Genomic DNA, 18,345 nt, shown 5'->3' with positions numbered 1-18,345 from the left:
TTAATTCCAATGAACTTACTTTGCATTGTGATGATAATGGTGATGATGGTGATGATGGTGGTAATGATGATGACAGTGTTTGCCATGATGATTACCATGGGAATGATTACGGTGTGAATGATGAATTAAATTGGAATTATTATTGTTATTGGAATTATTGTTGGCGCTGTTGCTACAATTGTTGTTATTGTTGCAACTTCTAGAGTCTTTTGAGCCGAAACACTCTGTGTCTGAATGTGATGCTATCACAACAAAAGCTGATCGATTACCATTGTCGGAGGCTCGAGTTGCCCCAGACGGTGTTAATCGAGAGCACAAAGGTTCTAATCTTTGAGTTGTTCCGTGTTTACCTAAGCGCCGTTTACGCCTTCGATATTCTCTATAATAGCGCCACATTTTTCGCTTAGCACGACGACCAAGGTGAGCTAAATATTTAATTATTGCATCGTAACAATTGGTTGGCTCCGACTCTGATCCACTGGCAAGGGAACTGTTGGAGTTTGAAGCAAGTCTGAAGTTGTAGTTTCAAAAGTAACCGACAAGAAAATGGACGACACCAAAGACACACAAGACAACACATAAAACAGAAGAGAAAAGAAGGCAAAAAAAGAACAGCAAGCAACAAAAGTAACATCAATGATCAAGAGAATGGATGGGATTTGACAAGATGGACACAAGCTGGAAAAGAGCATTTCATTTCATCATTTCAATTCTTACAATTTATTCGTCATTTTTTCCAACTGTTCTTGATTCTAGCATTTTTCATTAAATTACAGAAGATGAGCTGAAAGATTTTATACTTTGACTGTAGACTTTTATGAGGTGAACCAGACAAGTTGAGACATTTTATTGCCAATGGTAAATTAATAGCAAATGCGTTTCGATGTTTTTTGCTCTCAAATTCTCTCGGCGTCATTTTCCGATAGGAATATTTCATACCTTTAGAGTATAGATTTTTTGTTCTTTAGCGGACAATGACCAGAGTAATAGTGACGGAATCGAAAAGCTATTTGATTTAAAATTTTTAGATCAGTTGAGTGTTTCGTTGATTGAGATTTGCCTGTTTTGCTAAAATAAATTTATTTTTCTTGATTCAATGAAAAAAGTCATTTCGACTTGAACACCAATTTCGCATTTCAAAATTTAGTTGGAAAAAGTATTGTTGATATCTGTATTGAAATATTGCTTAACAAGAATCAAAATCATGAAATGAATCTGTTTGATGAATAGTTATAAATTAGGATTTAAATGTTGAGGTGTGACAAAGCAAAACAGAAATTGAAACTGTTCTTACCTGGCTCTTTCTTGTTTCATTCGTTCCAACTCTCTTTTTTTGGTTTCAGAAAATTGAGTTGCAATCACAACCAGGCATAGGTTTATCATGAAAAATGAACCAATCTTGAAACATACAAAACGGAAAATTTTAATTTTAAAAAGAAACCCAAAAATTCAACAGCTTTTTTGTTAAAATGTCAATCTCTAATCAATCTGATCCTGTCAAACTGATTTTAAATTTTGCTCATTTGAGTTTTCAAAACTTCATCAATTCCACGTCGAATTCAGCCAACGGTTAATTTCAGTTTTAAATATTGAATAGCGAATCGCAAAGATTTCAAAGTTACCAAAAATGTGACCATTTACATTTCATTGGATAACAAAGAGGCAAATGTTTCGGTTCAATTTCAACCAAATTTCAAGGCATAATTTGTCAGATTATTTTTGAAACTCGATTTCAATAAATCTTCATCTAAACTGCCATTTAAACTTGAAAACTGATCCTTTTACCAAGTCAGTAAAATGAAATTGTGTAAATCGTTTCGAGAAAATTAATCGATAAAATCGTTTCTTTTGAATAAATCCCTTGTTTATCAACCTAAATCTATCCTTGATTGAGTAAAATGTTGAAGTTAACTGAAAAAATAGTTTCTCTATTCTGTTGCTGTTCTTCCTGTATCCAAAGGTAAATGGGTTAAGGTGAAGTTAACCATTAACATTTGATACTTACCACAATTAATAAAACAAAGTAAAGCCAATCCCAAAAGGAGTGAGCATCTTGAACATAATACATTATCTCTGTCCAACCTTCTAATGAGATAACAAGAAATATTGCTGTCCAAGCCATTCCAACATTATCAAATGACATTGCACCTTGGAAAGGGTTTTTATCTCCATGTTTACATTTGGTATAATAGCGATTCCAATTAACACACCAAGTTTCATTGGGTTTATTATCAGAGAAGGGAACTGCTTCACCCAAACATTCTTGTTTACCAATTTTAGCCAAAGGAAGATTATCACACCTGTGCATACCATGATCCTTATCAAGACTGCAAATGTAATCTTTTTCTGTGTCAGCCATCACCTGATAATGAGATGTTATTGGACTTGAAGTGGACAGAGAAAAACAGAGAAAACAAGAAAATGCATTATTCTTCTTCTTAATCTTGATTCAGGGAAAAAAAGATTAAGATTATGCAGACCAAATGAACACCAAAAGAACACATGAAAAAACTCGAAAATGCATAGACATTGAACATTCATCAAAACGGGTTGACATTGGGAATGAAAAATTTTGACAAAAAATGTTGAGCAAAAGTGCATTTGCAAATTGAAAGTCGAAATTTGGTTGCAACAAAATAAACAAGGAAATGGTGAAAAAAGTAAAACCAAATTATTCTGTTGATAAATCATGATATGAAAAATGAGTAAGTGCAAGGTATTGAGGTGAAAATGCAAATATTCAAATGAAATAGCAAAGTTTTTTTGTTTTTGCTCGAAACTCGAACCAATTCTCAAAGGTAAAGATTCATTTGTAAAAGATTACAAATGATTTCACTTCGATTTTTATCGATATTAACTTTTTACGATTTGGTATTTCATTTGATTCCAAGTTTCATGCAATGTGAAGTGAGTTTGTGCAAATGATTCAATCCCTGACTGAATGACCACAAAGTTGATTAATATTTAAATTTCATTCTAATTTGGTTAAAAGTTTGGAACTTTTTTGTTCCATTGAAAATTTGATTCATTTGATTAAACAAATTTAGAAGATTGAAGAGAGAAAAATGTAAACAGACGAAAACAATGGATAATGAAATGGATAAAAGATGAAACTTTGATGATCATTTTCATGATAATATTGGCTTGGAAAACATCAATTTATCCAACGATTAAAGGTTGAATAGCGAATTGAGAGAACAATGAAAATGATGAGATGAAAATTCTGTGAGGAAAAAGGTAAAGTATCTCAAGGATGGACTGACTAACTTGAGAATCATTGAGAATTCATCTTTAACTTTTTTTTCTTTTCTCTTTCATTCTTTTTTCAGGTTCAACATTAACCTGATTCTGGTTAGGTAAAGGAAAGGTAAAGAGAAAGGTTTTGTTTGAAAGAAGCAAAATGTTGAGTTAAAATGAGAAAAGTAAATATCATTTGATTAATAGAAACTAGTTGTTTTTGCTTTTTCAAACTGTTCAAAAGGTAAAAGGTAAAAGTTTAGTTTACAGTTAACTGGATAATATGCATTAAAGGTAAAGAAGGAGGAAAGTTGAGAGGAAAAAAAAGGAAAAGGAAAAGTTTTCTGTAATAAAAAAGAGAGAATCGAGAGGAAAAGTTCATCTTCAATTGTTCATCATTTGACAATTTGTTTTCATTGTCTAAAACTGAATATATTTCAGAATATTGTTATTTCCGAAGTAAACTTTTATACTCAACTAAATCGATTTCAAACTGCTTTTACCTGTCTTTTATTGCATCTCTCTTTTGTTCATCAACATCATCTTCTTCATTGTACAGCTCTTATTTAAATTGAAACTCAAATGATAATTACATCAACAGAATCAACTTTTCCTTTCGAGTTTCGAAATTTCTCCAAAGGTTCAAAGAAAGGTTACAGCCAAAGTCAAATTAGTATTTGTAAATCACTTTGAGTCAGACTAATCAATGATAGTTGAAGATTAATTTTCAAAACATTATTAGGCTTAAAGATTATCAAAATTTAGTGGAAATTCATTTTCTTCTGAGGTTTAGAGTTGACTTTACGACCCTTTAAACATTCAATTTAGCATTTGTAAGCCAGTTGAACTGCACAAATGAACAGCAATGTCACCAATTGAACAGTAAGAACAAGCAGCATTTTTAGCACAATTTTTGAATTTTTAGACAAAAACTTATTTAATTTAAGGGAAAATTTTAGAGTAAAACATAAATTTAATTAACACAGGATATTAACACGAATAAAAATTGACCTCATTGACGTCGAAGACACTTTTCAGTACAATTGTTGAGACAATTAACACAAAATAGGAATAGACTTGATCACTCTTTGATTTACACAAAAATGAGAAAAGGAAAAGGAAAAGATGTAAAATAATATTAGATAACAGATAATCTTATCAGGGTTTGATGCTTAATTGCAATCTGTATTTAGGCAACAATTGCTAATCCATTACAATTGATCGAGAGATTGTTAGCTTGCATAATAAATATCGAATTCTCGGATTTTTCTGATGCTGCTCAAATAAATGTCAAGAATCATGAGATAGCTCAAGTTTAGAACCAACTTATACTTGATTCTGTCAGAATTTCGAGCAGAAAAGGTGTTCGACATTCAATTTCGATCTTTTAATAGTCCATTTTTGTAGCGAAACTGATTTTCGAAAGAAATTAGAAATTACTCTGAAAATTATTTTTGTTAATTTACTTTCAACTATTACATATGAACTAAAAATAAATGTTGAATTGATTTAGACTGGATTTTTTGACGTTCAAACGGTGTAACCGAAATTTTCAATTGCAGACGAAATCTGATTTCTGATATTTTTCGATATTCGAAATGGAAAAATGATTATTTTCTCATTACTTTACTAATTACCGTGAAATTCGGATGTTGATGAATATTAATCACAGAAGGCAATTATCTGTTTTTTGCTCTTCCATTTGTAAATAACACCGATTTGATTAAAGAAGCAAAAAAGTGTTGTAAGTTCTGGAATGGATTTGCAACGTGAAAAGTTATCTAAAGCAATTTGATATTTCCATTTATCATTTAGAATAAAAGAGCAAATAAAAAGGCAAAATTTTCATCATCATTATTCAGCTGAATTCTCAGATTATTTCGTTATTTAGACTAAACTTGGCGCAAATTAACGTTTCAGTTTCATTTTTTATAAGAGAAAAAATGTTTTCCTTTCAAAATTCTTATTCATCCCAAGAAAAGAAGAATAAAGGTAAAAAGAAGTTCAATTCTATTTTCATGAGTTAAAATTGAATGAGGAAGAAAACTAAAAAGAAATAAAAAAGGAAAACAAAATTCCAAATATCGTTGGAAAATAGTGAAGAAAAAGATAAAAGGTTGGAATCAAATTATTTTCTTATTCTGATTGGGATTTTCAATTGAAATGGTGGACAGAATAGAAAGAGATAAATATATTTAACAGAATTCCATCTTTTGATAAGCCTTTTTTATTCCAATTCAAGTTTACTCTTTAGCACATTGAAATGGAAACTCGAAGCTTCTCTGAATAATGAGGATAAACTGAGCAGAGAAAAGTTTCAATTGGAAATTTACTTTTCCAAATCAATTTCAAGCGTTGTTGGTCCAATAAAGGTTAATTGTAAAGTCGATGTTAATTCATTCAGGGAATGATAAAACTCCAAATTGAAACTTTTCTTTTTCTTTCAACTTTTCTTCTCAACCTTTTCAAAAATGTTTCTCAATTGGACATGATTGTTATCCTGTTGATAATAATGATGAAAGTGAATAAAAGCAAGTTTGATTTGAAATGTTTGGTGAAATGTGATTGTCAAAAGAAAATAACATGATAGAAAAAAAAGAAAACATGAAAACATCAACATGAAGAGGGAATTTATTAGAACAATTCAATTTTTGATTCACAAACAATTCCTTGGAATGAAAATTCCGAGAAATAATACAAATCCAAATATAACAAGATGGGAAACTGTAAGCTATCAGAAGCATAACAAAAGTTTTCATTCAAGAGATTTATAACAAGTTTGAAGAAAGCCTTTTGACTGTTGATATTTGGTTAGAATCATTTTTTTTATTCAATTTTGTTGTCAAAAATCATCATCATCAACCTCAATATACAAAGTATTATTATCAATAGTGAAAGACAAAACCTCAAATCAATTTGGAATGAAAAGTTGAAAAGTAAAGGAAAACCCTTTAATCATGAGAAATGTCAATTATTCTGAAGGATTCAAAGGACTTCCAGAAGAGCGAACACATTTTGATAGAAATGAAAATTTCCAATATCATGATGAAGTGAAATAATTTGAGCAAATTTTCAAACAAAATTGTTTCTCTAAAGTCTAAAGAATCATAAATAAAAGTCTAACTCGAAAAATTCATTTATTCAACATTCAGAATCGATAGAAAAGCTTATTGAAACAAATATTGATGATTGTGAATCAAGTTTTCACTCGTTTAACTGCAAAATTTGTGGCCAAAGAACTTTTTCAGAATAAATTTTTAGAAACTTTGAAAATGTTTGAAGATTTTGAATTTGCAAAACTCTGGAAATGATAAGTCAGAGAATTTGATATTCGCAGTAACACTTTAGTTGCATCTTTAGCAAGCACAATTAGAGATTCGAGAGAAAATAAAAAACGAAAATAATGAAACTTCGTTAGAACTTGAATTGCATTTGAAATGAAAGAAACAAAATTATGACGAATGGCCAAGTCTTTGACGGATGGCAAGCAATAGTAGCAAACACGAAAACACACAGTTGGGAAACAAATGAACAACAGTGAACGTTTACTGATATATCGAAGTAATTATCGAATGCTTACTCGCCCGATTTAATCTTTTCAACAAAATATGTTGACATGTTGTAGTTGCTGATGAACGCAATGGTTTGAACAGAAAAGGATTTGATGTAAATGGAGTTGAAATTAGTAATTAGTTTGGGTTAGTTTATTTTTTTGTGTTTAGTTTTTTGTTTTCAGCTTTTCTGCAATAAATTACAACCTTATTGGTTTTGTTTTAAAACTAATTTACCTTTTTAGGTTAAAATTTTGTGTGCAAAGGTAAAAGGGATGTAAAGCTATCAAAATTAATGAATATGAACAAGAAATTTTCTCTTCTTTTTGGGTTAACTTTTGTATTCCTTACCTTTCTTGTTCGCACGATGAGATACATTAACATTAAATGTAACAATTTTAATATCTAAATCTAAATTGTTCAATTAATCTTCTATTTTTCATGCAGCTAAGTTTGAATATCTGGAATTGGGAAAAGCTGCAAGTTTCTTTTCATAGCTAAGTCAAAGCTTTTCACTCTTAATGTTTTTGCAAAAGATTCAGTCACTAGTTATTTCGATCTCCGATTGCATTTAACTTGCATTTAGATTTCAGTCTCTTGATTCGCCTTCTTCTAGGTAATGAAACGAAAAACGCACTTTCAATGATAATTTGGCGTTTTGGCGATGTTTAAAGGTCTCTTAAGGCATAAACAGTAAAGTTTTGAATATTTATTTGAATGCATCGAGACAACTTGATTTGCGAACCTCACTTAACCTTAACTGCTTATTTGAAGATATGAAAGTCGAATATTTTTTCGCTTTAGTGGCTTTTAAGAATTGCGTTTGAATAAGCGATTTTAGTTGCGCAAATCTTTTCTTGGTGCAAATATCAGTATATCTTTCTGTGTTAGTTATATAAAGAAATAGATTGAATGTGAAAGGTAGTGTTAAGGGACTTTTTCGGTCGTTTATGATCATAATTATGCAAATCAAACTCGATCAAATTGAAGTTTCTGCTTCGAACTTTGTTCAAAGATTTATTGATTATGCCTTAAGTGTTTTGAAATCTCCCAAAAGACTATTAACTTGACTTAAACTTACATTTTGACCAATATTTGGCTATTGAGATCAAAATAACTAGAGTTGACTGATGCAAGTTTATCTGACTGTTGAAGGAATAAGGTTTTGAATAAAGTGTTGTACTTACTCGGGCAGTGTAATGTTTTCAGGTAGTTCAAGGAAACATCGTTGTCTCAACAGTCCGGCCCATAATTGAACACCAATAATTCCGAAAATAAAGAATACAAAAAAGCATAAAAGTAGGACATTTCCTAGCATAGGAAGAGTATCCAAAAGAAGCATCACCAAAATTCTCATGCCTGTAAAGAGAAGAAAGAAATTGTTGGAAATTGAATTGGAATGGGAAGAAGAGCGAAAAAGGAAACGAAAAATAAGATGAAAACACGGAAAAGGTAGCAAAATTGAATTGTTAACAAGAAATTGTGATTGTCGAAAGAATGCAAAAAAGAGTCGAATAGTTGTACAAAGTACAATGGAATAAAAAGAGTAAAGGAAATTGGAACAAATGTTGACCAGACAATCACAATAGTCAATTAAAAAACGAAATTAATTGACAGCAGAAAAAAAATCGAAAGCAATTCATCAACTTTCGCTTTGCACGAGATTTGAGCAAAGGTTGAATGTTAGGTTAAACTCACTTGGAATCCTGTTGATGGCTCGCAATGGACGTAAAACTCGAACAGTACGAATTGCAGAAAGATTGATATTCCCAACCAAATTGATATATTCTAGACCACTAATGATGCAAAGTGTGAAAGATTAATTAGAAATGAATTTTGTTCTTTAACGTGTTTACTCTTGTTTAATCATTATCATCATCATTAGAAACTTTGAATTGGCCAGAAAATTTGGAAAACTCAAACACTGTTGACTAAAAGTTTCATTAACATTCATTATTCAGATTGTAAAAGTGTTTTTATTTTCATGATTAATTGAATGAAAAAGAAGAAAAAGCTTTTCTCGTTATTAATAACCTTTAATGGTAAAGGATTTCGCGTAAATGACCGTTGATTAATGAAAATTCAAATTATCCAAATGTATTGAACTCTCAAATTAATCATTATTTTCCATGAAATGCAACTCGAAAGAGGAATTATTTTGCTCCTTTTCCCAGTTTCACTGTCATTTATCATTAATAACTTTGCGATCAGTATTTTTCTTGTTTTGTCAAAGTTAACCTTTTTCAAGCTTAACCATGATTTACCGTGAAAGTGACAAAATAATCAAATCCATATTATCAAGAATGTCTCTTATTACTTGGAATACAATTATTGTTTCAATTAAACGCAGAGAATAGCTAATATAAGCGCTTTCGTTGCACTTTTTTCCCTCAACATTGTACTAAAACTTGATGATTGCAATGTTTAATTGAATTGTCATCATTCATGTTCAACACTTGAATGTCTTATGTTCACTTTGATTGTCGATAATTCAATTTAGTTTTCTCTCATGTCTCAATTTCGTTTGATTTCTCGCGACTTTTACGGTTGTCTCAACCAACTGATTGCTTATTAGATCAAAAATTCGCTCTTTGGTTAATTGCTTTAGAAGTGATGATAATTTCGTTGAAACTTATCCAGCTTCTTTTAGACTATTGAATTGAACGAATTAATAAATGAAAGGAACGAAACTAAATCAAAGATTGCTGTTGTAGACTTTTTTGAATGAAATAGTTTGTCTAAACTTATCAAACTGGATTTGTTAATTCGAAGTGATATGTAAGGTTAATGTATGATGTTCCAGTCTAGACCTATCATGATTCATTTGATTTTCATTTGAAGAAAATTAGTTGAGATGAGCAAAGTTGTTGATCAAAATTGCGATTCGCTTTTTTCAAGTTGAATACAATTCTCTGCAATTTGTGTGTTTTCACTGTAAATTGCAAATGATTAAATTTCAATTCAAGTTGTTAACTTTCTAACCAAGCATTTAACTTATTTCTCTCATTCTCTGCCTTTTTATTAAAATAATGTGGATTTGTGAACTGAATAAGCAAAATCTTTTCTTTCGTTTGAAATGAGAAAGTTGAGCAAATTTAAAATTTTAGATAAGTTGAATTTTGAAGCTGTTTGTTACCATAATCACAATTGAATTGGTTTATTTCCTTTTGAATTTCACGATAATCTCAATTTGATCCGGCAAAAAGTGGACAGCAAAGCATTTCTCAATCCCAGATGAAAATAGAGAAACAAGAAAAGGATAAAACAAAAGTTGAACCGTAAATGTCAAGAGTTTTGAAACTCGAAAAGTAAATTTTGTAATAAGATGAAATTGAAAAGCAACTTTCGTCTCTTTTTGTTCCAATCATGAAATGAATTTAGATCTTCCGGAAGTTTTACACAGCAAACAATTTGCTGCAAATGCACTTGAGCTGTGAAACGTAAAGCCAAATTGTTCTTTACAATTCGATTCTAAAGCAATGATGAACTTTTACCAATTATTTAGAGTTGAAGTTGACAATGAAAAGTAAATGAATATCAGGTGAAATAATGAGAATTTTGTCAAGAGAAAAAAGAATGTAAACATGAAAGTGCGAAGAAAAGTTAAAAATTAATGACATTATTAATGATATCACAAAGAATATTTACACAGACGAGTTATTGATAAATTTGGGAATGAACAAGTTTCCATAATTTACCTTAAAGGTATAAAACTACGATTTTACTGCTTCGATTTTTCTCCTCTTCTCCATTCTTTGCGATCTTTTCACTAATTTTGGTTACTATTTTGTCTGAACCTTGTTTAGTCTAACTTTTATGGTTAACTAATGCCTTTAAGGTTCGGTAATAAGAAGCAAACTGAATGGAATCAACATGTTACTTGAATGTTTAGAAACCTTTAGAAGCATTTGAAACCTTCAATAATGCGATATTCAATTAGACTTTTGAATGCACAAAATATGTTAACTGTTAATTTAGTAGCTTCATTGACGATGTTGATCGAGTTAGGCAAGCTGATTTATGGAAAGCTGATTGTCGATCTTTACAGTTCTTGTTTCGATACTTTCCTTCAATTTTGATTTCGCTAATAAGCTTTTATGGATATAATTGCTTCTTTTCTTGTTGCATTGATAGTTTAACTTGAAACTGTCCATTTTCAAGTGAAATATGCTCTAAGTTGTTGAATCTTTGTTCATTTGTCTGGCATCTTTAGTCGTTCTTTGTTCACTTGACTGATGTGTTCAATCTGAATGTAAGCCAATCTGGAGTAAACCATGAAATTAGGTTCATCACGGCTCAATGAGAAACTATCAACAGTTGAACAAACATCAAGTCCAGTCTATCATTATCATTGTTAACAGTGAATGATGAGCTTTCCATTGAGCTACCATTCTGGTTGAACTTTGCATTGACTATAACAGTTGATCAATCAATCAGTTGTAAAGCCAACTCTCGACAAATTGTAGCTGCAATAATATCAATGTTGCAAAAATGATTGAAAGAAAAAGAAAAGGCAAAATGCTAGTTAGAAAAAGAAACGAGGAAAACTTTTTTCAGGTAAAAGGTATTTAGAGGTAAACAAAGTCATGAGTTTTAGTGAATAGCCAGCAGGGAAGAAAAGACGATAAAAGAAGGAAAAAAGGTAAAGTTGAAACAAGTCTGAATTTCCCAGGTGAATCAATTTTTGCCAAGTAAAAAGCATATCCAAGTAATATTGATGGTAAAATAGGAAGAAAAGGTGAGCTTTAAATATGGAATGGATGATGAGTGAAATGAGAAGAAGATGCCAAAGAAGAGATAAAATGGAAAACCAAAGACAAATCGTGAAGACAGGTTGAAGTAAGAAGAGGAAGGAGAAACAAAGCTCGTCTTACGTGATGAAAATGCATTAAAGTGAGAGTCGATTGTGACAGGTTTGTAACAACCATTAACACTTTTTGTTATTTTTGTTTCGTCTTTTCATTCATCTCTTCCTCATCTTTACTCATCACTCTTTCCCTTTCACCTTTCATCCTCTTCAATGTTCACTTTTCTTCTTCTCATTACACCATTGCATCTATTTTGGTCACTTGTGATTCATGAACATTCATGAGCAACTTCAAAGGCTGAAAGGGTAAAGAGTATCAATCAACATTCAATTAGTTTAATATTAAATGTCTTTATTTGAATAAACTTGCCATCAACAGCTCATCATGTTCATCATTTTTTATCGATTTATTATGTTAACCCATTCTATCCCATATTTTGGACTTTTTTATTCCCTTTAACCATTTTTTTCATCATTTAATCTTTTCCTTGCTTCTCTCGTTTCATGAGAAAATTGAATAACTTTTCGAAACCTGGGAGTGAATCTTATTGATAATATCAACTCCCAGGTAACTTGCATTATCTATTATTGATGGAACAGAAAAATTGAAAGAAAAGTTTCCTTGATATATTTTACCATTATTTTGTAGCAATAATTTATCTTGACCATTTACCTGATCGTCCATTTTTAGTCTTTTCGTTGCTCCTTCAAACTCTCATTTAATCAATATTTTTCAACTCAAAATGATATTCCAAGATTGTTATTATCATTATAAAGATTATTTTTATTCTCATTGTTATCCTTGACTTGGAAATTGTTTTTTCATATTTTGCTCTCTCTCTCTCTCTCCAAGTTTCGGAAGTAGATTGAAAAATTCCAACAATTTTTTTCGGGGAAAATCTTTTTGTCATGATATAGATTGGCTTTTATTGAACAATATTGATAAGAGAAAATTTTTGATCGAAAAAAAGAAAAGATGAAATTTCCATTCAAGCTGGACTTGATGACCGATAATCAATTACATTGAAAAGCATCATGAATAATATTCTTGCCTAAAGGTCAATTCCATGGAGAGGGAAATGAAGAGTGAAAAAGAAAAGTCGGATTTTCGCTTTTCAACATCAACTTTTAATGGAAAAGAAAAGCAGAGAATGGAGTTTACAAGAAATGAAGAATAATGTCAATTTGTTATTGCTCAGTGCTTCAGGTTATTCAAAAAAATATGAAAACGGAATAATCGGAAAATGAGGAAATTTCTTTTTTCTCTTTCAAGCGCCAAATTAATGATTGGTTGGGCAAAGAAGATTGAATGATAGATTTTGGAATCAACTTGAAATTTGTTCACATTTTGCATCAACAGTTGACTCTATTGTTGGAGTCGAGTCAAGTTTATCATGATCAACTTGAAACGCTTTTTTGTCGCAAACAAAAAGCGTAACATGAAATGGATTATTATTTGAGAATCAACAATGAATGACAAAAATTTCAAAATGGGTTAAGACTTGTTCATGTAGAGACAAGAAAATAATAACATATCAAGTGCATTGTAGCCAGTAGAGTTCAAAGTTGAATAAAGAAAATCTTTAATCGATTGTAAGATTATTTTTTTTCTCTTCTTTTCCTTTCTTCCCTGGCAAACCTTATCGTCTTTACCTTCTCATCATTGAACCAATTTTTCCTTTTCTGTCCTCTTCATGAACCTGCTTCTTTCAACCAGCAAAATTGATTGAAAGTCAAGATTTGAAATTCAAAAGACAACCTCGAAACTCGAGTTTACGACAAGCAAGAAAAAACTTAATATTTATCACGACAAGGAGAACGAAAAAAAAGGTAATCTCGATTTTTTTTAATAAACATTTTTCGCCTTCTAAAGTCTTGACTTTTGGTTATGATTAAACGATAATCAAGGTGAAAATCAAGTCGAGAATGTAATGAAGAATAGAGATTTAGCGTTGAAATGTCGAGTAAAAAATGAAAAGGAAGAAAAAGGAAGGAGAAAAAAAGTTCTGTAGAAGCTCATTTTAACCTCATGAAAAAAGCAAACTGTTGAGAGAAAAGAGATTAATGTTGTTTTCAGAATTGAATTAATGTTAAGGAAAGAGAAGCGAGAAAAAAGTGCAATTTTTCTTCTTTTTTTAGTTCGAAATTTCGTCTCTCTTTTGTGGCTTTTCAATGGAGAGAAAAAAGTTTTTAAATTTTTTTCTTCGCCAAATATTTTCTCCTCCAAGAATTGACTCAAAGATTTGGCGAGTTTTTAAACCAATGATGATGATAATTTGAAAAGAGAGTTGCAATTATCAGATTTCAGTTGAAAGGTTAAGGTTCTCTTACCCTGCAATGACAATAAAAAAATCAAGTCTATTCCAAGTTTCCGATAGATAAGCTCCTTTTGATCCTCTGATTCCCATGGCAGTCATTTTGATGAACATTTCAGCAGCAAAGAAGAGAAATATCATGTCATCGAAAACTTGAAGAGCTTTACATTGTGACCGATGGCAAACTTCATCGACACAGGGTTGATACATTCCAAGAGTTATACAGTTCAACAGGATTGCCATCATGCTGATTCGCTCAAACCATGTGTAACCATAACATGAAAAGAAAAATGATGAACAGAGAAAAAACGAAAAGGCAAGTTTCGAGTTAAGGAATTTAGGATTTTCCACAACGTTTCAATAACACTGATGATATCAACGAACTTCTTCTTCTTTAATTTGCAGTTACTTACCAGCATTACATCTTTTCCAATTCATCATTCAACTTTAACTTTCGTTCATTCATCGTTTCACTTTTTTTATATCTTTTCATTTTCTCATTGAAAACCATAATCATTATCATCTTTGATTTCAATGGAACGAGGAAAACGTAAAAACTCTGACATTTCAATATTACTTTATGATGATCATTGTAATGATAATGATTAAAAGGAAAGATAAAAATCGTAATAAAAGTAAATGGATTTGATTCCATTGAATTGACCATAAAATAACATTGCCTCTGAATCCTTTTTTTCACATTTTCTTGTATTACTTCCCACTGTTGACTGTCTATTATAGCTACTTGATGACATAACTTGACCAATTTAGTTCTGGATTCGGACTCTGATTTCTTTCAACAGAAAATAGAAAAGAAAATCATTTCTCTTCTTTTGTTTCCAGTATAAAGCAAGACAATTTTCTGTTCAGATGAAAGGATAATATACTTTAGTGTTTATTTGCCAATTATGACCAAACATTACATTTGCCAACACGAATCATTTGTTGACCTGTTGAGTGGTTGAGACGAGTTTGGGAAAGCTTTGAATTGCATGAGCTCATTAGTGCCAAAGTCGAGAAAATGGTAATTTTCGATTTTCTTTTTGCGTTTCAAAGTCTACTTTAAGATTAAACAGAATTTCAAATTTCAAATTTTCTTTCAGTTTTCATCATTTTTTGGCAGAATAAGCAATTTCTTTTGAAAAGCTTGAATCGACTTTTATTTTTTCATGTAAACCTGACAAAATCCCTGCAATCCTCTTGACTATTGATGATGAACATGAAAGGATAAAAATTGTAAACTTTTTTCTCTTTTTGCTTTTGTCTTTTCCAGTTCAATTTTTACCTGGAATATCATGAATTTTGGCCTCTTTCGAGTGTTCAAAGGATTTAATCTTTTAACATTGATGGTTCAATAGAGAATTGAAATTATTAGATGGTAATGAAAAGAAATTATTCATTCCTTGGAACATTTTTTTCTTCTTCTCTTTTTTCTTCAAGTTATTTTATTTCATGTAAGGAAAGGGAGAGAAAAATGCTGACATGTTTTATGATGTCGAAGATGATGATGAAGATGAAGGAAGAGAGAACGGAAATCAGGTAAATAAGAAAATGTTTACTTCTTTTCTTTCTGTCAGAACTTTTCTGGTTTTCAAGAAGAGAGGAGAAAGTAAAGGGAAGAAAAATTCATGTTTGATTCAGTTTAGAATTTTGGAAAATATTTTGTTCGAAAAGAAGAAGAAAAATTTCAACTTTTCAAATAACCAAGTAAAGTGAAAGAAAATGGTGAGAATTAATGGTTACAGAAGAAAACATGGAATATGATTTGAAATTGAAATTCATGCAACAGTTCAGGAAATGACGAGTTCAAAGAGATGAATGAGAATGGCAAGAAAATGTTTTCCAGTTGAAATATGGAAAAATTTCATTTTCTTTTCCTTCCAAATGATTAAACGATTCTGACTTGCAATATAAACGATTCATGATTGGTGTCAAACAAGAGGCTGACAATGAGTCCAATTAGCAAATAAAGTTATCAGAGTTTCCATGAAATCTATTGAAATCATTCAACTTGTAGCTCGTTACATTTCGCAAAACTAAAGTCCAATAAATTCTGAGGGAAGGAAAGTGATTCTAATTCAAGTTAATCAACAGTTTTGTTTTGTCAGCAACTTTGTCTACGAAAATGGAAGAACATGAATTTCCACATTTTAATGGAATTATCAGTTCATTGCATTTACTGAGGCTACAAGTTGCGGTCAAAAGGTCAACAAGTTTTGAAGGTTATTTCAATAAAAATTACTCCCAGCTTCAAATTTTGTTGGAGTTGAAGAAAAGTTGAAATTGTTTTTTCATCACTTTCTTGTAATATAATCAATATCGTGAATTCAAGATTAACTTGCAATTCTGATTCTCGATGAGATAAATATCTCTGGAGACATTTTGATTCATCAGTTTTTCAATGTTTCCCTCACTTTTCTTAGCATTAAAGTCACGTAGGTAAACAGGTTGTGCATGCTATTGCGCTCAGTCCAGTTCCATCTCTTATCAAGTGGAAACATTTAACCGAGAAGAGTAAATTCATCAATTGATATGACGACAATAAAACGATAAAAATAAACTAAATGACATCTTTGATTCAATCATCTCAATTCGTTTGTCATTTTGTTGTCTCATTCAGCATAAGAGTCAAGTTAATGGAATAGCTTAACAAATTTCGCCTCATTTTAAGTTCATTAAATAACAAATTTTGTTCTTGAAAATGCCAAAACTCATTTTCCGAAACGCTTCGAAAGTAAAGACAAAATCTCAAGGAATTTTATTTCCTGAATCTCGACAAAATAGTACGAAAAAATATATCAAATAAAGTTTGAAATTTTATTCCAATCTTTATTTTGAGGAGATGATCGAAACTTTGATGAATTTTTTCATTGTTTCGTTTATAAATCAATTTTACATTGAAGACAAATTTCCGTTAATTAAAGAGAAAAGAAGAAATTGAATAATTCCAAATGAATTTTTGAAGAGTCTACGAAATGATGGCTCGACTTGTAAACGGAAAGTGCGTAAAATACATTTTTGACTTTAATTTCAAACTCTAAATGCTGAAAATTACCGAATAAAAGTCAAACTTTATTCAGCTTTCGTTACAAATTCTCAGCATTATCTGTCGCCATTTCTTCTTTCAGATAATCTGTGATTACTGTTCCATGAATATATTAATGTAGTAAAGACTGTAAACCTTTCAAATGATGATCATCTTGTCTTTTACTTTTCATGTTCAATATCGTTCAACATCTTTGTGTGATCTCATTAAATGTACAAAGCAAAATGAACAAGCCTCATTTATCCTCATTCAATCTAAACTTTTTGTCTAATTATTGGATTGTCCCTTGAACCATGAATTGAAGGCTTCTTACCTTCATCATTTCAAGTAAGATTTTGTCCAAATTTGATCAACAATAGATTTACAAGGGAAACCCTTTTGAAAACCTTTCCAATCCTTTTCCTCAAACCAAGCGTTTAAAGGTTGATATTAGCTGTTGGTAAATGGAGCCCATTTTATGCCTCATAATAATCAGTTAATCAAATAACGATTTGAAAGTTAACAATTAACTTAATGTCAATATAATTCATCTTAATCATATTTAGTTGATAATTAGTTTCTTTAAATTGGAAAATTTTCTCGCTTCAAACGAAAGAAAAGCGAACAAGAAAAAAAATCTTTTAAACTCATTACATGATGTTATAACAAAATGATTCTTATTTGCTGAAAAATAATTCATCCATGATAATTAATATTAATTGTAGCTCATTGCTGAACCATTTTGTAAATTGAAAAATTGAGTTTGGAAAAAAAGCGAACAGAAAAGGGAAAAAAGGCCAAAAAAGGCTGAAAATGTTGACAAGAGTAGAGAAGTGAAGAGAGATGAATTTCATTTTTTCTTATTCTTTACATGAGTGAACACATTTGTAATGAGCTAATTGGTACCATTATCTGAATGTGATTTTTCAAGGTAATGTTCATTTCGAAATTTCGAAACTCTTTTTCTGTCGAAAAGTTGTTTTGATTCTGCCAATGGAAATTGAATGTTGAGAGTTAATTAATATCATGAATAAAAGTGGAAATTGTGATTGACAAAAGACTCGACAATTTTGCCAAATTTTCATTCTTTTAATCTTTTCTCTTTCATTTCTTATTAATGTTCAGATATTTATGAGCAACATTTCAATATATAATTTCCTGTTGGCTGATTCTTTCAACTGTTCAAAGTGAAAAGTCGAGTTTCATCATTACCAAACGATATAAGCTAAAGTCGAAGTTTATCAAAAAGAAAAGTTGAAAGGTTTTCCAATATCTATGCATATATTGAATTTATATTCATGAAGATTCAACAATCATGATAAGTAAAGATTAGATTCATTGGTATTCTCAGGGAAGGAAAGGAAAGAAAAGGGGAGAAAATTGTTGTCGAGATATTTTGATTATCGGTTC

The 18,345-nt window shown here is 30.5% G+C and overlaps 1 protein-coding gene across 2 annotated transcripts in view; it reads right to left on the bottom strand.

The window, feature by feature from the left end:
• LOC107368950 (voltage-dependent T-type calcium channel subunit alpha-1G-like) overlaps positions 1 to 14,175 on the bottom strand; it is a 39,624-nt gene extending 25,449 nt beyond the window's left edge. The window contains exons 1-7 of one of the 2 annotated variants that reach the window (XM_089266854.1): positions 13,927 to 14,171; positions 8,487 to 8,584; positions 7,976 to 8,147; positions 6,818 to 6,865; positions 2,006 to 2,384; positions 1,295 to 1,398; positions 20 to 511 (exon numbers count right to left, since the gene is read on the bottom strand). In XM_089266854.1, the coding sequence (XP_089122980.1) occupies positions 20 to 511; positions 1,295 to 1,398; positions 2,006 to 2,384; positions 6,818 to 6,865; positions 7,976 to 8,147; positions 8,487 to 8,584; positions 13,927 to 14,156 (1,523 nt within the window). In that variant the 5' untranslated portion in view covers positions 14,157 to 14,171. Of the gene's footprint in view, positions 1 to 19; positions 512 to 1,294; positions 1,399 to 2,005; positions 2,385 to 6,817; positions 6,866 to 7,975; positions 8,148 to 8,486; positions 8,585 to 13,926 lie in introns of both variants that reach the window. The other variant, XM_089266855.1, reaches the window with a different exon arrangement.
• Between the last annotated feature and the right edge of the window lie 4,170 nt (positions 14,176 to 18,345).

Source organism: Tetranychus urticae, chromosome 2 (assembly GCF_039701765.1).
Source record: "Tetranychus urticae isolate SD_2017Ah chromosome 2, NJAU_TeUrti_SD_1.0, whole genome shotgun sequence".
Taxonomy (NCBI): Eukaryota; Metazoa; Arthropoda; class Arachnida; order Trombidiformes; family Tetranychidae; genus Tetranychus; species Tetranychus urticae.
Note: the sequence above shows the minus strand (reverse complement) of the source record. Positions and strands in the feature narration are given on the sequence as shown.